Genomic DNA, 23514 nt, shown 5'->3' on the forward strand with positions numbered 1-23514 from the left:
CTGTCCGGTCCACCCCCCCCCCCCCCGTGCTGACTGAGTGGAATGATAATGTGTTGGTGTGGTTCTGTGCCTCTCTCTCTGCAACACTTTGCCCTCCAAGTCCTGGAGCTTTATCCGCAGTCCACAACAACAAACACCGCAGCTCTCAGTTCTCTTACACTCACTCACCTACCGCCACAGACGGCCCAATACCGCCCAGACGGCCCAATACCACCCAGCAAACAAATAGTTGCACTGGTAACAAACAAACTCAGCAGTGAACACTCATTAGCACAATGGTATTCCTTTTAATGACCAAATTCCTTACCCGGTAGCCTAATAGCACCTGTCAATCAAATGGTGTCAGTCTGTTAAATGAAAACTGTCTATTACTCCGTATATTACTGGCGTGCTGCAAAGGGAGTCAATGGGAAATGAATCAAGTATTTGAACCAAGCAGGTTTTTGTGTGTGTTTACTACAGCAACCAGTGCATATGTCCCATGTATCACAGGCCTCTCAATCAGTCATAGCAGTGTGTTTTCTGCTGAATACGGAGGCTTCGCTCTCCTGTAATCCTGTACTGTGTGGGACAGTATGTGAATAAAGCCGGTGCCAAACACTGGTTTCAGTCTGAGCCACGGTTAGCTCATTGAACTAATGTAATAAACCTTCCAACTTGATTCATGGCCCTCTCGGAGACCACACTACATGGGGTGAATGCACTGTATGAAGGGAATAATCAACAACACTGCTGAATGGTACTCGCATTGGTACCTCCTGCAATCACGCCGAAAGAAATCACTGAGCTTGAAGAACAGTTGTATTTTTCCTATCATAGATTCAATATTTGGACGGGCGGGACTCAGCGAGAGGCTACCGCAGATTTTGCGTTGGATTGATTGGGTTGTACTTTATGAATGGAAAGCAGGATAAGTTGAACGCGCTTCATAATTGTCTCTCTCTCCCAGGGTGTTGTTGTTTATTGTTTACGGTCAATAGCCGTACACAAATCTTAGAATGTCACAACAACCCTATCGATAATAAATGGTTTTCCAGGCACTTGTCATTGTCTAGCATGAACAGCAGGTCTGCCATAGCTGGGGGGAACCCAATAGTTAGACGGGTTAAATAAGGACTATGATCTATCCGTCCTCTTATTGCAGAGTGTGGAGGGGACGCATGATGAAGAGAGGGACGATGAGGAGCAGAGCGTTTTCCCCGGAACACATTTCCTGGAGGTTGCTGACATTGCCCAGGTAGAGACCATTTGAAAGTCCGTTTTGCCCGTCTGTGTCTGTGCGTGCCCAGTCCTGTGTGTGTGTGGGAAGCATGTGGCATCTGAGTCACCAGCTCAAGGGCATCTAGAAATCAGGTCTGCTGCTTCCAACACTTTTAACCCCTTCCTTCTTCCTTGACGTTCACCTCCTTGGAAGGCTGATTGAAATATTGCAAAAGGAATAGATTATTTTATTCATTTGATTTTCATACAGTGTGTCACCTTTGCATGCCAATAAGAGCGATATTCAGAGCAGTGCCACAGAGCTTTGAATTTCTCCTCACTTCCACGCATAAAATGTTTTAAAAATTCAAGTCATCATAAATGGATGTCAATTTAATTACAATCTCGTCAATAATAGGCCTACCTTTTTTCACCTTCTATTGTAATAGTAGCTGTTGTACGTTTTCTCTTTGTTTGATGCACTGTCTTTCTCCAGCAGCCCTCCACCGTGGCTTCGCTAGGAATTTGTGTATTATGTAAACCTACATCCCCTCAATCAGAAAATCCACACAAACCATACGCTTTCCATATTCACCGCTAACAAGCAGCCAAAGCAGCACTGACGCAAATCGGGCCATTAAGGCAGGTTCCTCGCAGTCACACAAGGGCAAATAGTTTGTTAACATAGAAATGCTCCTGTTGTCATGATTGTGTAAGGAGGCTTAGGAGAACAACAGGCTCCATAGCTGTCAGAAAGGAAAGAAAGAGAAAGAAAGGTATTGGAATTAAAAGGGGGTTTGAATTGAAGAACATCTCTATGGTTCCACAGTGCCCTCTTTTGGTCGGGAAGTGAACTACATTCTCAAACAAGGCCAATTTGAAATGTAGCTTTGTGTGGATTTGATATGCAATGGAAATAATGTTAGGAGAGGGAGTTTTACATTTGGTAGAATATGGTGTTCCAAATGGCAAAAGTAGGGCACTACATAGTGAATATGGTGCCATTTGGGATGTATTAGTAGGGTTCAGTTGCTGCCTGCTGCTGAATCACTGTCTGGGTTACTCAGTCCTCCCTCTCATTGTTTCAAATTGTGGTCATTTGGATCAGAGAGATAGTTCCAATAAGTAATGCACACATTTCCAAAAAAGTTAAAGCTGTAAAAGTTTTAATGTGATCTGGAACCATTGCCCATAATTAAGCTCTTTTTAAAATTGCGATCTTTCCCTGCAATCACTCTTTAACGTTTCCCAACAACCTAATAAAGAGTTGTGTTTTTAAAACCCCATCTAAACAATGCATCCAGTCAAAAAAGAGATATCATGAAACATGGGCTGGCTCTGTTGTGTTACACAACTGTGTATAGACAGACGCCAGCTACTAGTGTCCCCACCTCAACGCCTTAGCCCTAACACTATTTTGATATTTTTTTATTTCAATGTTTTGACCAAGCAGAAAACTTCAAACAGTCTCCTTTTGGCAGGCAAACCACACTCTCTCTCGTTCTCGCTCTCTCTCTCTCTCGTTCTCTCTCTCTCTCTCTCTCTCTCTCTCTCTCTCTCTCTCTCTCGTTTTCTCTCTCTCTCATTTTCTCTCTCTCGTTCTCTCTCTCTCTCGTTTTCTCTCTCTCTCTCTCTCTCTCTCTCTCTCTCTCTCTCTCTCGCCATCTCGCCACTAGAAATGAGATAAAAGAGCCAGCTTGACGCAGCCTTCCCTGTCTTTACTGCCAAGGAATCTGCAAGTAATGCAAACCAGTGACCAAAACGTACTAAACGGACACCATAAAGCCAGAGCAAGGGATCTAAAACCCCAAATCACATTTTCGTCCTGACCTTTCAGGCCTCCAATCCTACTACTAGTGTATCCATCTAGCATTCCCCACCCATCTTCTTCCTACAATTAAAATGTATTTTTCCATCAGGATCCAGAGGAGGAGGAGGAGGAGGAGGAGCTCCATGATGGTCCTATAGAACTGAACGGTCTGGCCTCTCCTCCTACTGCTATGTACCACGGTCCTGTGTTCCCCTGCTACCCTGCAGAGCCCCTGCCACCCCCAGACCCTGTCCTCAGCTCCATCCAACACAGAGAGACCCTGGAGAACAGGCTGGTTGACTGGTGAGGAGGATAGCATTATGTTACGCAGTGAAGCTGAACACGTTTTTTTTGATTGCAGAATACACAAGCCACATTCCAATATCCCTACTGGTGTACTACTTGGAATACCAAATTCATGCCAACAGGCAATGTAGAGTTCACGATCAACATGAAGGGAGGTAGTTAGAAGTAACGGGTTTGTTTGTTCGCTTAGGGTGGAGCAGCAGCTGATGGCCAGAATGATCTCCGAGATGTACCAACCCCCTCTAGCTGACCCCGCCCAGAACCAGAGCCCCTCCCACTCCGAGCCAGAGGACAGTGTTACCTCTGACATCGGTGAGAACTGGGACTGGTTACATAGTATACCTTAACCGCATGATAACCCTTAACCTGACTCCCTTACAGCACTAGTTCCACGTGGCTAACTTGGTCATGCTAACCCTTACTGTAACTTGCCGCGTGGCAAGTTACAATTTGCTTTTTGAAAGTCTTATATCTTGAAAACCGTATTGCTGACGTGCAAAACATTTTGGGACTGTATCAGCAGTGAACTAATGAACAAAAATACCAAAAGATAGTTTTTGAGTGGATTATTCCTTTAATCCCAACCCTGACCTTAACCCTCACGGAAAAAGCCTTATGTGAGAATTGGGTCCTTTCACTGCAAAAGGTCTAGTCCTGGTAGAGCATTACAGCATAGCTGTGGCCTGGGAGATTCTGGTAGCCACTTTCCTCAGGGAATTTGTGTGGGGCTCTGTGGTACAGGGACTGTGTCAGTGGGGCTCTGTGGTAGCATTGTGAGTGCTGTTAACCATCCGATGACATGCGAAACGCTACTTCAAGCTCAACGGCTTTGTCAAGCCACCGACCACAATCCTCATGTTCAGGAATCCCAAAATGTCCCTTGTGGCTTTTAAAAAATGAGCTCAAATGGGTCCGTATGCATGCTGAGATATTGACTGACATTAAACTGAGTAGATGAACTATACATCATCCCCTTAGTTCAAGTAGCTGACTGACCTTTGGTGTTGAACAGGAGCAATGTTGCTGGGCTGTTTAATGTTTATTTTGTTTGGGGGGGGGGGGGGGTCAAGGTGAGAAGGAGGATTGGCTTCAGGGGGAAGCTGGTTCCTCCATTGGGGGGCCAGGACAGAGAAGAACTTGGACTGGGCTGAGCGGGAGCTGCCATCCCGTAGTGGTGGGAGGGCCAAGAGACCTGAGGTGGCAGAACGGAATTCTGGGGTTAGGGTGTAGGGTCTGAGCATAGCCTGAAGGTAGAAGGTAGGGAGGGGCGCAGGGGTGAGATGAGAGAACTTGCCTCATTGAAGTTATGCCTCATGGTTTCTCTGAGTTCGAGCTGTCTGTCCTGAAGGAAAAAGACATGTCAAAGCCCCAATACGATAATACAGTTTCTCATTAAGTCATTGATTGCTCTTTCTCATCTACTCGGCTCGGCTTCTCCTTCTTCTGCGCTGCTACGGATTGCAGTCAGAACACTTAAGAGAGGCAGTGGCAGCGAAGTTAGCGGGCCATTGATTCAGGTTGTCTCCCAAACGGCACCCCGTTCCCTTTGTAGTGCACCCTTTTATAGTGCCCTATATAGGTAATAGGGTGCCATTTGGGACGTTGCCTCACACTCTCATCTAGTAGAAAGATCAATGATGTATCACATTTGCAGATGAGGCCTCCACTCTGTGATCACTGGAGGGTTGTCAGCACTTTTTCCACTGACTCTGCTACTTCCCTTTAGACAGAACAGTCAGAAGAATGAGGGGAATACTGCTGGGGCTATTTTGTGCAATATAAACCCAGCTATTGAATGTGAACTATAATTTTAATTGCTTTGTTACAACGATCCAGTATGCAAAAATGGGTATACCAGAGTAGTAGATGTTCAGTAGTGAGAATCCGTTTTGAAACTTTGTGTCCGTCCAATAAGAACACAGATTTTGGTTTTCTGATGCAAAACGCTGTGCTACAATGTGCCCTAATGAATCTGTGGTTCCAGTGGAGGCTGCGGGTGGAGAGGGCCTACAGCTGTTTGTGGACGCCAGTGTTCCTGTGGACTCAGAGCTGATCAGACAGTATGTGAACGAGGCGCTGGCAGAGACCATAGCCCTGATGCTGGGACAGAGAGAGGGACAGGAGAGACCTGTAGCACCAGCCAGGCCTCAGGATCCTCCCCCACAGGAGGTAGTGTGTACAGTCAATCAATCAATCAATCAATCAATCAGTCTTTACTGTATAAACAAACAAAAAAATAGTATTTCTAATCTAACATTTACACTGGGTTATTTGTTCCTTTTCCTACAGTAATTTATTTGTATTCTTTCTTTCCACAATGTGGTGCTGTTGTAGGAGCCCTTGGTGCCAACCCCAGTGCCCACCCCAGAGCCCAGTGTTAGTCCTGGGCCCCCCAGCAGAGGCCTGTCCCCCCTGGCCACCCCACAGGCTTCAGAGCAGGGGACCCCCCAGCAGTCACCCAGAGAACCCCAGCCTCAGGAGCCTCACACCTCCACACCTGCAGGTCTGATAGCATAGTTACTGTATCTCCATTACACAAGCACGCTCTGAGTGGTCCATGACTAGGGACCAGAGCTTTTCATGATCATGTGACCTGATAAGGGAAAACTCAGGGCCCTAGTTATGAGCAAGGACCTAAAGTTTTTCTTGTGCTGGTCACGTGGTCAGGAAAAACTTGGGCTTATCCATGATAGATTGATCCCCAGCCTATCCAATGAGATAATGAACATTTCTGTTCCACTTTGATCTCAGACCCAGAGCCTATAGTGACCCCCGTCACCACTCCAGACCCCTCTCCCCTGGCGGTGTCCCCTCTCTCTGGCCCTGCCGGCCCCTGGGGAGACGCATCGCTGCCCCTGGCTGAGGAGCAACCCCACAGCCCTGTAGAGGAGCAGGAGAAGCACAAGCCACTGTGAGTCTGCCTGTCTGCTGATTCTACTGTCCGTTTGTCTGACTGAATGTCTGTCTTTCTGAATGGTGGAACTGCGTGGGGACCTCCCTCAGAAGACACTAAGGGTACATAGTGGAGAGTGTAGGATGCACTGCTTTGTGTGGTTGTATTGTACCACAGCTCCCCCTGCTGTCAGGAGATTACAATGCAGTTAGAGTTACAAAGAACATAGAAAGATAACACACAGGCCTGGAACATAGATGGTTATTGGTTTTAACCTGACCGAGTACCACCCATCCTACTAATATCTCCTCTCTCTCTCTTTCTCTCTCTCCCTCTTTCCCTCCCTCCCTCCTTCCCTCCCTCTTCTCTCTTTCTACAGAGTGATGTCAGTGGCTGAGGAGGAGCCTGTCAGTGTGCCTCCAGTCCCACCTGTAACCTCCAGCCCCCAGCCCCTGTCTCCCCGCTCCCCTACTCCACCACCCCCACCTGGGCCTCAGACCCCCTCCACTCCCCCGTCCTCGTCGTCGGAGGAGGAGAGTACCAGCAGCAGCAGTAGTTCCACAGTCACTGGGACAGACGCAGCTGCTAGACACATCTCAGAGGGAGAGCTGCTCCTCAGCTATAGCCAGGCGGCAGCAGCACGAGGTGAGATGGATAGACAACGCAGCTCAACACACGCACACTCACACAGTGTTGGGGCTTATTTGGGAGTGTCTTGACTGGTTCCTCAGCCGTCGGGGTGGTCTACAAAAGGCCATCCGTTCCTAAGATTGTAAACTCCATAGTCATCATAGTGTGACTATTATCATGTCAAACCCATCAATGCCTTTTCCTCTGTTTCCACCCAGCCTTTGAGGAGGAAGGCTTCTATGTTCCCTATCTAGTCAACAGCTTCTCCAGCTCGCTGCAGGAGGTTCAGGACATGGTGAGTGGCACAGTCTCCACTGCTTTTCTTTTACTAGCATAACGCTGTTATTCCAAATGTCCAAATGGCTCCCATACATAGCATACATGCTAATCGTTACATTTTCTGTGTCACTCAGGACTACGACCCTCCCAGTGAGGGTCAGGTGAGGAGGCCTGTCATCCCGGCCCACCACGACCCCATCCTGTCTCTATTGGCTAAGATGGACCAGGGGGTCATCACGCAGACACGCCTTGACCCGGAGGTAACTATCAGACTACTGCACTGCTCTGTACATACTGGAACCTTCTGTGGTCACTGCTGTCCATGATTCTACTTATATTGAATGCCTGTCTGCTATTTGTCCTGTTGTGACATTATAATTCCTCTAGGTGGCAGGTTTACCCCATTTGTCAATGCATGCCAAAATGGAAGGTGACCTTATCGTGTTTGTGCATAGCATTTATGCAAGGGAAATCCAATGAAATGCAATATAGGCAAAAGCTTTGGCACAGTGTACATAAATACTGGGTTTATGCTGACGTGGAATAAAAAAAATTATTGTGATTCGCAAGCAAACAGCCAAGGCATTAAGCCCTTGCAGTGCAGGGTCATGTTCAGAATGGCAGACCATAGCCAAATGTTTTGCAAAAGGTCAGTGAGCTGTGACTGCTGTGTCCCCCCCCCCCAATCCCCAGGAGTCCTGGGAGGAGGAGGGAGAGGTCAGCGAAGGCCAGAGACCCAGGCTGCATCCTGCAGGGGAGAGGCTAGTGACTGGACACAGGACAGTGACCAGGACTGGGACAGAGCCCAACCCCAGACAGGGACACGTCTCCTCCCCAGGACAGCTCACCCTGCAGTCAGCAGGTAGAACTGGAACCCCACGCCAATGTTTCTCTTTCCATTCTACCTCTGTTCCCCCCTGCCTAAAGGAGTTTGTTGTGTATATTTGTTGGATTCAAATGGCAAAATATGTTGCCTTTTAAAACTCTGGCCCAGAACCCACAAACGACAGGCCTACGACCGGACTTCTCTATCGCATTAAAACGAGTTGATATGTGTGTGAGGAGGAGGAGAGGAGAGGGGTACTAGAAATACAAGACAGCATAAGGGTTGATATGGTGTTCACGGACACAGGGGAAGGGAACAGGGAAGGACAAAGAGAGGAGAGGGGGGAATAGAGGTGTTGACACCACAGAGCAGAGCCACAGTGCTGAGAGATTTATCCTGAGTCATAGGGGAAATCAGACAGCCTGGATTCTCCATCAGGGGCTGCTGGGAGCACAGAGAGGCCAGGCCAGCGGAAAACCACTGCTGCTGCCTCGTAGGGGGGCTGTGTGTGTCTTTACGTCGTCTGCCTTCCAGATATAATATGTAATCATGTAATTCACTGAATTTATACAGCACTATTCTAGGACCCAAATACTCTTTCAAATACTACTAGATCCCAGAACTAGAAATGACAAATAAAGACAAAAGGAAGTGGGATAAGGGTTCTTAAAAAGATGATGATTCACATGATATAGGAGGAGGAGGGGCGGCAGGTAGCCTAGTGGTTAGAGTGTTGGGCCAGTAACCGAAAGGTTGCTGGATCGAATCCCTGAGCTGACAAGGTAAAAATCTGTTGTTCTGCCCCTGAACAAGGCAGTTAACCCACTGTTCCCTGGTAGGCCGTCATTGTAAATAAGAATTTGTTCTTAACTGACTTGCCTAGTTAAATAAAGGTAAAAAAAAAAAATATATATATATATATATATATATATATAGTGGTGATCATAACCATGTATGGCAGGGGAACTAGAGATGTCCTCGGTTTCCCATTCCTGGTATGTTAACCATAACGTCCACTCTTAACTAGGCCTCTTCTCGTAAAAACCTAGCACTAATCAGTGTTTCACACCCTGCATACTGGTGTTTCAGTGTATACAAATATCCAGTTTAGAGCTGGATGAAAAAGCGTGAAATGAATACTGTAATATGTACTTAGTGGTGGAAAAGCAAGATGCGATTCTGTTACGGTTGTCGGTCTGATGTTGTGAATGCTCCTCTGTGTTCACATGGCTCTGTAAGACTCTGTGTCTAAGTTCTGCATCCACTCAGACAGAAGAACCTCATAGCAGATTCCTATCCTCTTCCTGTGTTGGCCAAAACCAATATTTACCCAACTCAAAATCAACTCGACCCGCGGTAAAAAAAAGAGCCCCGATGTTGCTTGGAGACCAGACCAGAGAGAAGGGGGGGAGCCCTGCAATCCAAGCAGAAAAGACAGGGACTGTATTAATGACAGAGGAAGAACTCAAAGCCATTTAGTTTTCCACTCAAACTGGAGCTGTTTGGTACTACTTTTGAACAGGGCCCATAGGACACTATAGGGTGCAATTTGGGATGCACACTACTTTTTAATAATTTAGCAGACACTCTTATCAAGAGCGACTTACAGGAGCAATTAGGGTTAAGTTCCTTGCTCAAGGGCACATAGACAGATTTTTCATCTTGTCGGCCCGGGGATTCAAACCAGCGACCTTTCAGTTTCTGGCCTAACGCTCTTAACCCCTAGGGCAGCTCTTGACACCAACAGACTGGCGACTCAATTACAATATCACTGAGCTGACACAGAGCCTGTAAAACAGTTTGACAAACCCTCTGTTGTGGCTTATCCTGAAAAGCATCTCAAACCCCATGTTTTGGCTAGAGAAACCATTGTTTTTGTGGCTTTGTGTCATCTGTTTCAGACTGCAACGCCTTGTGTTTGGACTTGTGAAAGCGTTTGAAGTGACAGGGCTCCATCTCCTTTCGAGGCTAGGCTGCATGGACACCAGTCATTGATGCAATAGTTCATGAAGTTCTACATGATACTGTATATCTCTATTAGTGGGGAAATGTTAGCTAGGCTTGGATACGGAAGAATGAAAGTGTGTTTCTACAGATGTTACAGATGCAACGAGCTTCCAGGACACTCAGTGGCCAGTTGACATCAGAGTCCTGGATGTGGAGCCAGAGATGCCAAATCAACCTGACACCTCAATGTCACCTCCGCCGATGGAGGACTCCATCTCCCACTGTGCACCACAGGCAAGCATTACACATTTATACTGTACACAGCATCTGCTCTGCTCTGACGCACACACACACACACACACACACACACACACACACACACACACACACACACACACACACACACACACACACACACACACACACACACACACACACAGAGAGAGACCTGGCTCTCTGTCTTTCACGCTGTGTTATTCTTGGCAGCTAGGTAGATGAGGATAAGGTTCCACCGAGTTGTGTTTCTGTTAAAGATATAGTTGATTTGAGGACACTTGCACAAGAGAAGAGTCTCTTTCAACAGCTGTAAGAAGGATTAGCCAATGTGCTTCTTTCACCCAAGATGCATTGCAACCTAATCTCTTAGAACAGATCATCTTCTTCCATATCAACTCGGCTTATAGGACAAGACAGAGAGTACAGCCATGTGCTGTGGCTGCATCCCATGAGAAGGATCAGGAGGATTTACTATTCCCTATGTATGCAATGGGGTGCCATTGGGGACGAGCCTTTATCTTCTATAAAACTGGTGCAGATGTCCTCATGGTTGAATCATTGGCTGGCTCCAGCAGCCTCCATACAGTATTGTCTGGTGTTGAGTGTTGACAGTGACAAACAACAACCAGTTTTATTTTTTAGCCCTGTGTCCTGCCTCCACATGCGCCAAATGCAACAGGTGTAGACTTTACAGTGAAATGCTTGCTTACTTGCTCTTCCCAGTGACACAGAGTTTACAAAATATATATAATAAACATACAAAAGGACGATACATATCAATATAGTATCCTCCTTTTGTTCCTCTATTTTCTGAATCAGTTAAGCGAAGTGGACTCTATTGTTGAGTGTTGACACATGAAACACGCTCATCAGTCGGGATACCAGATCTGGATGCAGCCCATGCGTGTGTTTGGGGATTACTCTTCTTAAATGGAGACATCAAAACAATGTGTTGGCTTCCTCCTCTGCTTTCTGTTTTCGCCTGATCTCCTTTGAATACAATGTCTACCCTACCTACAGTTGAAGTTGGAAGTTTACATACACCTTAGCCACATACATTTAAACTCAGTTTTTCACAATTACTGGCATTTAATCTAACTAAAAATTCCCTGTCTTAGGTCAGTTAGGATCACCACTTTATTTTAAGAATGTGAAATGTCAGAATAATAGTTGAGAGAATTATTTATTTCAGCTTTTATTTCTTTCATCACATTCCCAGTGGGTCAGAAGTTTACATACACTCAATTAGTATTTGGTAGCATTGCCTTTAAATTGTTTAACTTGGATCAAATGTTTCAGGTAGACTTCCACAAGCTTCCCACAATAAGTTGGGTGAATTTAGGCCCATTTCTTCTGACAAAGCTGGTGTAACTGAGTCAGGTTTGTAGGCCTCCTTGCTCGCACACGCTTTTTCAGTTCTGCCCACAGATTTTCTATGGGATTGAGGTCAGGGCTTTGTGATGGCCACTCCAATACCTTGACTTTGATGTCCTTAAGCCATTTTGCCACAACTTTGGAAGTATGCTTGGTGTCATTGTCCATTTGGAAGACACATTTGCGACCAAGCTTTAACTTCCTGACTGATGTCTTGAGATGTTGCTTCAATATATCCACAAAGTTTCCCTTCCTCATGATGCCATCTATTTTGTGAAGTGCACCAGTCCCTCCTGCAGCAAAGCACCCCCACAACATGATGCTGCCACCCCCGTGCTTCATGGTTGGGATGGTGTTCTTCGGCTTGCAAGCCTCCCCCTTTTTCCTCCAAACATAACGATGGTCGTTATGACCAAACAGTTCTATTTTTGTTTCATCAGACCAGAGGACATTTCTCCAAAAAGTACAATCTTTGTCCCCATGTGCAGTTGCAAACCGTAGTCTGGCTTTTTTTGCGGTTTTGGAGCAGTGGCTTCTTCCTTACTGAGTTATGTCAATATAGGACTCGTATAAATGTGGATATAGATACTTTTGTACCTATTTCCTCCAGCATCTTCACAAGGTCCTTTGCTGTTGTTCTGGGATTGATTTGCACTTTTTGCACCAAAGTACATTCATCTCTAGGAGACAGAACGTGTCTCCTTCCTGAGTGGTATGACGACTGCGTGGTCCCATGGTGTTTATACTTGCGTACTATTGTTTGTGCAGATGAACATGGTACCTTCAGGCGTTTGGAAATTGCTCCCAAGGATGAACCAGACTTGTGGAGGTCTACAATTGTTTTCCTGAGGTTTTTGCTCATTTCTTTTGATTTTCCCATGATGTCAAGCAAAGAGGCACTGAGTTTACATTTAAGTCATTTAGCAGACGCTCTTATCCAGAGCGACTTACAGTAGTGAATGCATACATTTCATACATATTTTATTTTTTTCCCGTACTGGTCCCCTGTGGGAATCGAACCCACAACCCTGGCATTGCAAACACCATGCTCTACCAACTGAGCCACACGGGGCCTTGAAATACATCGACAGGTACACCTCCAATTGACTAAAATGATGTCAATTAGTCTATTAGAAGCTTCTAAAGCCATGACATCATTTTTTGGGATTTTCCAAGCTGTTTAAAGGCACAGTCAACTTAGTGTATGTAATGTTCTGACCCACTGGAATTGTGATACAGTGAATAATAAGTGAAATAATCTGTCTGTAAACAATTGTTGGAAGAATTACTTGTGTCATGCACAAAGTAGATGTCCTAACCGACATGCCAAAACTATCGTTTTTTAACAAGAAATTTGTGGAGTGGTTGAAAAACGAGTTTTAATGACTCCAACCTAAGTGTATATGAACTTCCGACTTCATCTGTACATGTACATATTGTAGGTGTCACAAAGTGCTTACAAAGAAACCCAGTCGGAAACCCCAAAGAGCAAGCAATGCACGGTGGCTAGGAAAAACTCCCTAGAAAGGCTGGAACCTAAGAAGAAACCTAGAGTGGTACCAGGCTCTGAACCAGCCTCGTATTTATTGTGTTACCTCTCCTCTATGTTTAGGCAACTGAGTTGTCTTGTCCTCCAGCTCCCAGACCTGCTCCCATCCTGGTCAGGCAGTTTCAAAAGACTAATGGAGAGACGTCAGAGAAACCAGGTATGGTCGTTCAAGTCCAGTTTTATTGATTTTATTTTTATTCATTCAATTGGTCTCACCAATGCTACAATGTAAAAACATTCTAATTGATTCTTGTAAAGGGGACGGTGTGGCACGTTACAAATCCATCTGAAAGCTTTGTAAAAAATGGCTACATCTTATGGAAAAAAAGGGTACATCTTACGGAAAAAATGGGTACATCTTAGACACAAACGATGTGTTTGAGAAGCCAACTTACAACGACGTGGGTCGACCATCGGGTGTCCCTTTGTTCTCCTCTGACCACCAGATGGCAGTAGTGTATCTGTGCGGTCTGCACTTCAACTTCCTCCCCTCTCCTTTTCTCCTCCCCTCTCCTTTTCCCCTCCCCTTCCCTCTCCTTTTCTTTTCCTTTGTCTCCAAGTCAGGTCACTGCAGTTGTTCTCCCAGAGAGGGTGAAATCATTTTTGCCTGACTTCACTGTTGTGTCCTGTCCTCCCTAGCTACATCTAGACCACAGGGGGCTAGGAACTGCTCAAGTCAGTGCTTTAAAACTCAATATTGTACATGGAGATGGCATTAGAGTCACTCAGCATGGAGGAAGGGAGGATAGACATGGAGTGACTGAATAAATAGGCTGCATCTCAAATGGCACCCTATTCCCAATATTCCTCCTTTGGCCTCCTTTCCTTCCAGTTCTCTGCTGCCGATGACTGGAACGAACTGCAAAAAAATCATTGAAGCTGGAGACTTATATCTTCCTCACTAACTTGAAGCACCAGCTGTCAGAGCAGCTCACAGATCACTGCACCTGTACATAGCCCATCTATAAATAGCCCATCCAACTACCCCATCCCCATCCTGTATTTATTTATTTATTTTGCTCCTTTGCACCCCAGTATCTCTACTTGCACATTCATCTTCTGCACATCTATCACTCCAATGTTTAATTGCTATGTTGTAATTACCTCGCCACTATGGCCTATTCTATTGGTTTTACCTCCCTTATCTTACCTTATTTGCACACTCTATATTGTCTGTATGTTTGTTTATTCCATGTGTAACTCTGTGTTGTTGTATGTGTCGAACTGCTTTGCTTTATCTTGGCCAGGTTGCAGTTGTAAATGAGAACTTGTTCTCAAATAGCCTACCTGGTTAATTAAAGGTGAAATAAATCAATCGGTGATCATCAACTAGATTCAGCCGCGGCCGATTTTATTCTTGGGTGGATGGTCGAGGGGCCGGAACATAATTTGTAAACTGCAATTTGACCCCAAGAATCCCAAACAGATATAAAATATTTGACCAAAACATAATATTTTCAAACCGTATACAATCACGTCTCTCTATTAGCGTGGGAATACTTGGGAACAGATTTCCAAAATTCTCATCACCAAGGAGTTGATTTCCTGGTGTTTTCACAGTCTTATGTCCAAATAAAACCACTCGCGGGCAAAATTCGTCCCAGAGGCAGCCAGGTGGGGAACCATGCCCTATAAAGTGCCTTCGTAAAAGTATTCAGACCCCTTGACTTTGTCCACATTTTGTTAGGTTACAGCCTTATTCTAAAATTGATTAAATTGTTGTTTTCCTCAGCAATCTACACACAATACCCCATAATGAAAAAGCAAAAACTGGTTTGTCGAAATGTTGACAAATGTATTAAAAATAAACAACTTGAATATCACATTTACAAAAGTATTCAGACCCTTTACTCAGGACTTTGTTGAGGCACCTTTGGCAGTGATTACAGCCTCGAGTCTTTTTTATTTTTATTGAACCTTTTATTGAACTTGGCAAGTCAGTTAAGAACAAATTCTTATTTACAATGACGGCCTACACCAGCCAAACCCGGACGACACTGGGCCAATGGTGCGCCGCCCTATGGGACTCCCAATCACGGCCTGGATTCGAACCAGGGTGTCTGTAGTGATGCCTGTAGCACTCAGATGCAGTGCCTTAGACCGCTGCGTCACTCGGGGTATGACGCTACAAGCTTGGTACACCTGTATTTGGGGAGTTTCTCCCATGGGGAGCATTGCTGCACAGCTATTTTCAGGTCTCTCCAGAGATGTTCGATCGGGTTCAAGTCTGGGCTCTGGCTGAGCCACTCAATGACATTCAGAGACTTGTCCCGAAGCCACTCCTGCGTTGACTTGGCTGTGTGCTTAGGGTCATGGTCCTGTTGGAAGGTGAACCTTCGCCCCAGTCTGAGGTCCTGAACGCTCTGGAGCAGGTTTTCAACAAGGATCTCTCAGTATTTTGCTCCGTTCATCTTTGCCTCGATCCTGACTAGTCTTGGTGGTTCCAAACTTCTTCCATTGAAGAAGGATGGAGGCCACTGTGTTCTTGGGGACCTTCAATGCTGCAGAAATGTTTTGGTACCCTTCCCCAGATCTGTGCCTCGACACAATCCTGTCTTGGAGCTCAACGGACAATTCCTTCGACCTCATGGCTTGGTTTTTGCTCTGACATGCACTGTCAACTGTGGGACCTTATATAGACAGGCGTGTGCCTTTCCAAATCATGTCCAATCAATTGAATTCACCACAGGTGGACTCCAATCAAGTTGTGGAAACATCAAGGATGATCAATGGAAACAGGATGCACCTGAGCTCAATTTCGAGTGTCATAGCAAAGGGTCTGAAGAATTATGTAAATAAGGTAATTCTTTTTTTTTTTTGTATTAATACATTTGCAAACATTTCTAAAAAACTGTTTTTCACTTTGTCATTATGGGGTATTGTGTGTAGATTGCTGAGGAAATTGTTTTATTTAATCATTTTTAGAATAAGTTTGTAACGTAACAAAATGTGGATAATGTCAATGGGTCTGAATACTTTCCCGAAAGGCAGTGAAATAGTGGAATAAGTCTCTCTGGTCAAAAGTGGTGCACGACATATAAGGTACCATTTGGGACACACCATTGGAGCATGGGTACTGTTAAGGTTATTGTATATCAGTGGGAGAGAGACTCTGGGAGTGAAGCAATGTCACTGCGTTGAGATTAGGTAGACTAATCCAATCTAATACAGAGGAACAGTGAAGGATGATGGAGAATGTAGTACTAACACTGCTGAAGGAAGAGGAGCCTCATGGGCTTTGTCTTAAAGGTCCAATGCAGCTGTTTTTATCTCGATATCAAATCATTTCTGGGTAACAATTAAGTAGCTTACAGTGATTGTTTTCATTAAAACAGTCAAAAAGAAGCAAACAAATAGCAATTTCTCAAGCAAGAATTTAGCTAGGACTGTCTGGGAGTGGTCTGAGGGGAGGGAAAAACTGAAAACTAGCTGTTATTGGCAGAGAGGTTTGGAACTCTCTTTTTTATTGGTCTATTAACTAATTTGCCTCCTGTTGACGTCACAAGGCAGGCCAAAACTCCATCTCACCAAAACAGGCTGAAATTTCAGACGGCCTTTTCAAACAGCTCTTACACTAAAAGAGCAATATCATAATTTTCACAATTCTACAGTATTATTCCAACTTCATAGTGTGGAAAAACGGAATAAAACACAGGAAAATCGCGTTTTCGACTGCACTGGGCCTTTTTAAATGGCTCCCGTGTGGTCAAAAGTAGTGCACTATGTCGAGAATTGGGTGCCATTTGGGACGCATGTAAGTCGCTCTGGATAAGAATGTCTGCTAAATGACAAAACTGTAAATGTAGAAATGCATACAGAGCTTTAGCTTCCTGGTATTCTACTAGGCACTGGGGGGTTACTGTTGCTGTAAAAACATTTGCCTTCCATGTGTTTGTTAATGCGAGAGAACATACATGTCACCATGTTGACCAGTGGAAGCCAGTCCAAACTGCTTACTGGGAGCCTTTATTGTGCTGGCTAATGGCTGTCTCTGCCTGCTTTCTTCACTCTATGTGTCCCAAATGGCACCCTACACAGTGTACTACTTTTTGACCAGAGCCCTATGGGCCCCAGTGCACTATATAGAGAATGGGTGCCATTTGGGATTCAAACTATCATATGAAGCTGTAAGAATCTCTCGGCTTGATCCTGTGCCCTCATATCTAATGGTTCATTATGTATCTGAAATTGTATCAAACTTTATCCGGTTTATCAGTTGGATTAGTTTTCCTTATCTGCTTTTCTCTCAAATCAAACACGTTCCCTGCCTGTCCTTTAAGCCTGTGAGTCTGTGATGATAACTAGCTACCGTCCATGTCGGGTATTTTGTGATGGCCAGCAGAAGGCCTCGGCTGAGTCTGTTAAAGTAATTCCTTCTGTGTTTGGATATTTTTGTAGCTGTGTTGAATGTCAGTGTGCTTTGTCTCTCACTGCGTCGCTGTAGAGATTTTGTTTCAGCAGTAATTTGATGGACCAGTGAGACGAGGGACGGGGGAATGAGCAAAGCTTCCACCTGCATGTTAATGTTTCTCGTTTCGTTTTTGTTTATCGCCTCAGCGCCTTCAACCCTTTCTTCTCCCCCCAGTTGTCTAGTCGTTGTAGCTACTTGTTGTTAGGGAAGAAAACACAAGCCTGAATTGAAAGGGAAATCTCAACTGACGCCTTTGCAGCTAACATGATTATGTTACCACTCAGTTATTGTGTCTTAGTCTATATGTTGTGCTCTAGCTTTACTTGGGGAAACGGAACTCAGCCAGCAGCAGGGGGCTTTGATTTGGGTGGTCAAATAAAAAAGCCATTCACATAAAAAATACATTTTACTAGCCGTTCATTACTAGGTTCAATGAGGAACTGCATTTAAAGGTATTGTCAAGGCACTACACTAGGACTATGTCCCAAATGGCACTCTATTCCCTATATAGTGCACGACTTTTGACCAGAACCCTATGGGTGCACTAAATAATGGGGCTCTGGTCAGAAGTAGTGCACTAGATAGGGAATGAGGTGCCACTTGGGACGTAGTCTAGGACCTGGTTGTGTGCGCTGGAGCTAGAGTACTGAGTGACCGAGGCCTGACTTCTCTTACAGAAGCCCCAAGACCAGTAAGCTGTCGCCTCCTGTCCTGCCTCCCTCCATGCTATAGATGGGCCAATGGTCTGATTCAATGCGGACTGTAGCCTAATCATTTAGACTGGATGTGACACAGTGAAGGTTGTCTGTCCGGTGTCTCTCATTGCTTTAACTGTGGCTTGAGTCCCAAATGGCCCCCTATTCCCTATATACGATACTACTTTTGTCCACAGCCCTATGGGGGATGTAGTGTCCCATTTAGGACGCAGGTTCTATTTACAGGTCGGAAAGCAGTAAGAAACTATATAGGATATATGGTCAGAGTGGATGCACTGTCTGTCTGTCTCCCTGCCTCAGTTTAGTGTTCACTCCAGGCACTGGAGTGTAACAAGATCATAGTGAATGAGACTTTATATAACCATGGCTTGCAGTTGTCTTAAAGGATACATCCACAGTTGTTGTTGTTATGTATGGCAAAGCTACTACTGAATGCAAGCTTCAAGAAATGGTATATTGTTTTTAGCTTCATTTTGACACACAATGATCCGTACTGCAAACGATACCTTTATTAGCACCAGGAAGTACTGGACTGTACTATTTATTTGGAAAGGGGGTGTTCTGCTGGGCTCCCTGGCACTAAATTGTATACATTTTTCTGGATTCATGTTTTCTTATGCTGCGTTTGGACATCAACTGTATAAATGACTATTTTGCTGTGGTCCTGTACTAGTCAGCCCCAGCCTGCCCTGAAGCCAGACCAACTTGGCTGAACACTTGTCTGTTTTCTGTGATGTGGACCTACTGTATAGTATGTGTGTTTGGGGAGGTGCGACAGGCGGAGCGGGGGTCTACTTTCCCCTCCCTACCGTCCTGCGTCATTGGCAGCAGATGAAGTGTAGAGGTCTAAATCTAACAGGCCCACTAGAAGAACACCATACGGATATAGAAGCTAAACTGTTTCCAAGCTTCAGTTATGTTTTCATCGTCAGGATCAAAACACACCACACCGACTCGCTCAAGGAGTTTTAACTTTCAAAGAGCTCTCCCTCTCTCCAGTTAATCCTCATTTAGCTGATGTGCTTCTGAGCTGGGATCTGTAATTAACAGTCCGTCAGCCCCCCAAGTTCACAACACTAGCTGCTGTAGGATGAATTACCACAGCAGCACCACTGAGTTGACAACACTGTTGGGATAGAGTGCCGTTTGTGACACAAAGTCATTTATCGAAATGGGAATATTTGAGGACGTATTTGCAGACATTGCACAGTGTGATGTTTGTAGGATTTTAGGCCTAAGCCCTTTGAGGCGCCACCCGGTTTTTCCTATAGTGATTTACCGTTGTTTATCTGACTATGCCTTGTTACAGTTCATCAATGTTTACTCGTGACTTTGAGTAAATTGAACTAACTCTTCCCACTGATCTCCCTGACTGTTTGGTTATTAGTGTTTTTTTCTTGCTGAGAGATTAGTCTGGCTGCTGGGTTTTTTCCACTCAGCCAGGCAGCAGTCTTCGCTAAAGCAAACAAACAGTACATATTTAGACACAGTGGTTGTGTCCAAAATGGCACTCGATTCCCTACATAGTGCACTACTTTCATCCATGGCCCATTGGGCTCTGGTCAAAAGTAGTTCACTCTATAGGGAATAGTAGGGAGCCATTTAGGACACTGCCTTAGACAAACAGTGTATAGGTTTATGGCTATTCATGGTTCTCCCAGGGAGGAATGATTATTTACCCTGTAGCAGAGTGGATGTCTGCCCTCCTACTTTGAAGTAAAAGATACACAAGTTAGGTCCCTTATTTTAAACAACTCTCTCTCCCCTGGCCAATAGCCAAGATTTAATAACCTTTTGTCGTTTCAACAAACACAACAGACTCGGTGTACTTAAATGTGTTTAACCTAGCTTCAACCCAATTCTAACCCAGTTTCATTCAGTCAACCTCCCTAGATACTGAGTTATGTGGAAAAGGGCAACACGCTTACAACAAGCTGGCAAGAATGGGGGGGAAACAATTCTAAAGCACGATGGGAGCATGTTTATCGTCCACGCTCGTGTTGAGTCCTGCATTTTCAGCCAAACACTCTGACGCTTTGTCATTGACAGTGTTAGCACAAACGTGTTTATCAGCAGCGTTGGCTGGCCGGACTAGCTCCTCTTTAGAATTGAGGCCAGACAAGATGGACATTGCTACTCTGGTCTTAAGGGGGATTTCACTGTGTTGTTGTATTGGTTAGCAGGAAGTGGAGTAACAATGATCAAATCCGCTGCTAAACCAACAAAAGACAAGCCAGGTTCTCTGACGTAGTCTGCCAACAGTCCGGGCACTACTGCGCACAGGAGGTTGGTGGCAACTTAATTGGGGAGGACAGGCTCGTGGGAATGGCTGGAGCAGAAAGAGTGGAACGGTATCCATCACATGGTTTCCTGGTCTTTGATGCCATTCTATTCGCTCCGTTCCAGCCATTATTATGAGGCGTCCTCCCCTCAGCAGCCTCCTCTGCTACTGAGTATGGAAAACATGGAGCTCCTTCTGTGTAAACCCCTGCATTTTAGTGTTGCCCTTGAAGTGCTATATCAAACGTAGTGCACTATATAGGGAATAGGGTGCCATTTGGGTTGCATCCAAGCATCTGCACAATGGAGAAGGTTGTTCCTGGTTGTTCTTCTATCTAGCAGCCAGGCTCAGGGTTACATAAATCACCACTGCAGATCACAGCGCTCACGAGAACTTAATTAAGAAATCATGTCAGCTCTGAAAGTCTCTGTAACAAATGCAGGAGTCCTTAACTTGGTCCACATGAGTCAAACTCCAGAGAGGGAGAACAAAAGAAAGAGAGAGAGGGAGAACAAAAGAAAGAGAGAGAGAGAACAAAAGAGAGAGAGAGAGAGAACAAAAGAGAGAGAGAGAGAGAGAACAAAAGAGAGAGAGAGAGAACAAAAGAGAGAGAGAGAGAGAACAAAAGAGAGAGAGAGAGCGAACAAAAGAGAGAGAGAGCGAACAAAAGAGAGAGAGAGAGAGAACAAAAGAGAGAGAGAGAGCGAACAAAAGAGAGAGAGAGCGAACAAAAGAGAGTGGGAGAAAGAGGGAAAAGAAAGGGGGATACCTAGTCAGTTGTACAACTGAATGCATTCAACTGAAATGTGTCTTCCGCATTTAACCCAACCCCTCTGAATCAGAGAGGTACGGGAAGCTGCTTTAATCGACATCCACGTCATCGGCGCCCGGGGAACAGAGGCTGGAGTTGGATAGAGACAAGATGAGTTGGAGAGAGCGAGTTTGAGAGACAGCGAGAAAGTGTTAGAGAAAGTCGATGCTGCTCTACTCGTGACATGTCCTACAGGCAGATGATGACCAGCTAGCTAGCTGCTAGCCCAAAACAACAGTGAAAAGCCAAACTCTATTTGTCATTCTGCTGCCTCGCTCACCAACCACAACTGCCTACTTCACTGATTGTTCCCCTGTTAAACTGATGTTTTGACAGACCGGGAGAACGAGAATGCCCTCCAGTACAGTGTGTCTGTGTGTGTATAACACACTCTCTTTCTCTGTGGCGCTACGATGAGTCGTTCCCCCGAGGTTATTGAGTGCGACATCGGCGCTCGAGTAGTATGTTTATTTTCACGGTTGACTGTGTTCTCCTTCTCCCATTATCTGACCTGGAGACACTGACTGCAGCACCAGTTCACTCTGCGGTCACACTGCAGGCAAACGCTGTCACGATGGTCAGCACATGGGAATACACATTCAAAGAGACTCCACTGTTGAACTTGATGTGTTGAGTCTTGTTGTATACAGTTTGTGTGTAATGTGAATGATGTCAGTGAGGGATTGTGGTTGGTTAGTGCTATCTGGGATCCTTGGGACGTCCCTACCCTAAACCCTAATCTTACCCCCGTACCTTAACCATTTTAAATTTCAACTTCAAAGGGGTGACGTCAAATTTGAGACGTCCCAATGACCTCATTTAGACTTTTCCAATTGTGGTTTCACCCATAAGTGTCAGAAGACTTCCTCGGTTATTGTTGCTCCATTTACAATGTCAGAGTCATTGACTGGTTAAAAAAAACACTGCCCAAAACCCTTTTACTGTAGGGCTTCTGTAGCTGTAAAGGTTGGCATTTGGGATGCAGACTCACTATGCAGCAGATATCTCCTCACCCCTGCCAGTAGGCTGTGGAAGTCCTATTAGAGCCAGTTTCCCAGTTCCAGACTAAACCTAATCCAGGACTAAAAAGCATTCTCAATGGACATTCTCCATTGAAAGACCTTTTTAAGTACTAGGCCTAATCTGTGTCTGGGAAACCGTCCCTTAGCTATCTTCCCCTTTCAATTGTAATAATAGATTCCCAACCTACGGTTTGTGTTTTATAAATTCTAGGAGGAGATGAAATATAAAGAGTTCCACCTATCCTCCAATTTCTTTCAGCACCACATGATGCATGCTTATGACCTACAATATTCTGCATCAGCTATAAGTCACACCCGTATTGAAAAAGATCTGAAGGCCCAGAGAAATCTCCAGCAAGCCTGAACAATGGTCTAGCCTAGAAGACAACCATTGCGTGGCTCAGCTAATCAACAGAGCGTTGTGCTTTCTGTCTGTTGGGAGTTCGATATATTTAGTCCATTTATCTTGTCTGCTCTCGTAGCTGCCTGGCCTTACATGAGGGGGAGAACACTATGGGTGCGTCCCAAATGACATCCTATTCCCCATATAGTGCACTACTTTTGACCTGAGACCAATGGGCCCTGGTCAGAAGTAGTGTACTGTATAGGGAGTAGGTTGCCATTTGGGAAACATCCTATGTATTCAGGCCTGGTTTCATCCTCCACCCTCCACAGCTGCACTGGTATGTCTAACAGGCAACAGCTGCAGGTAGCAGGGCATGTGAGAGAAAATCAGAGAGAGAATATGTTGCGTCCCAAATAGCATCCTATTCCCTTTATAGTTCACTACTTTTGACCATGGCCCATTGGTCTCCTGTCAAAAGTAGTGTGCCATATAGAGAATAGCATTTGGGACAAAGACAGAATGCTGTTGGCTCAAGCCGAGGGAGTGCTAGGCATTCCTAATGGCTTGACCAGCCCAGGCATATCATTTTATTGTGTCTGCCAAAGATTCCACCACGTGTTTGCATTTCTTTACCGACCAACCACGGTCCTCAGTGACAGGTCCTGGTTAAAAATAGTGCACTAAATTGGGTATAGGTTGCCGTTTGGGACGCAGATTGACAATGCAACAGATTGCTTCTCCTCACCCCTGCCAGTAGGCTTTGTAAGTCCTGTTAATTGCTAAAACAGAGCCTGAACAAGGGCCAAAGTACTGAGGAACGGTGTGTCAGATTCACTG

The 23514-nt window shown here is 45.2% G+C and overlaps 1 protein-coding gene across 1 annotated transcript in view; it reads left to right on the forward strand.

Annotated features, from left to right (window-relative positions):
* kiaa0586 (KIAA0586 ortholog) overlaps positions 1–23514 on the forward strand; it is a 115705-nt gene that overhangs the window by 67589 nt on the left and 24602 nt on the right. Inside the window, exons 19-30 of the mRNA XM_082974267.1 lie at positions 1145–1237; positions 3120–3313; positions 3507–3628; positions 5301–5485; positions 5651–5819; positions 6068–6227; positions 6589–6854; positions 7058–7134; positions 7253–7378; positions 7812–7980; positions 10040–10185; positions 13154–13247. Of these exons, the coding sequence (XP_082830393.1) occupies positions 1145–1237; positions 3120–3313; positions 3507–3628; positions 5301–5485; positions 5651–5819; positions 6068–6227; positions 6589–6854; positions 7058–7134; positions 7253–7378; positions 7812–7980; positions 10040–10185; positions 13154–13247 (1801 nt within the window). The remainder of the gene's footprint in view (positions 1–1144; positions 1238–3119; positions 3314–3506; positions 3629–5300; positions 5486–5650; positions 5820–6067; positions 6228–6588; positions 6855–7057; positions 7135–7252; positions 7379–7811; positions 7981–10039; positions 10186–13153; positions 13248–23514) is intronic.

This window comes from Salmo salar, chromosome 01, assembly GCF_965601325.2.
Source record: "Salmo salar chromosome 01, fSalSal1, whole genome shotgun sequence".
NCBI classification, from domain to species: domain Eukaryota; kingdom Metazoa; phylum Chordata; class Actinopteri; order Salmoniformes; family Salmonidae; genus Salmo; species Salmo salar.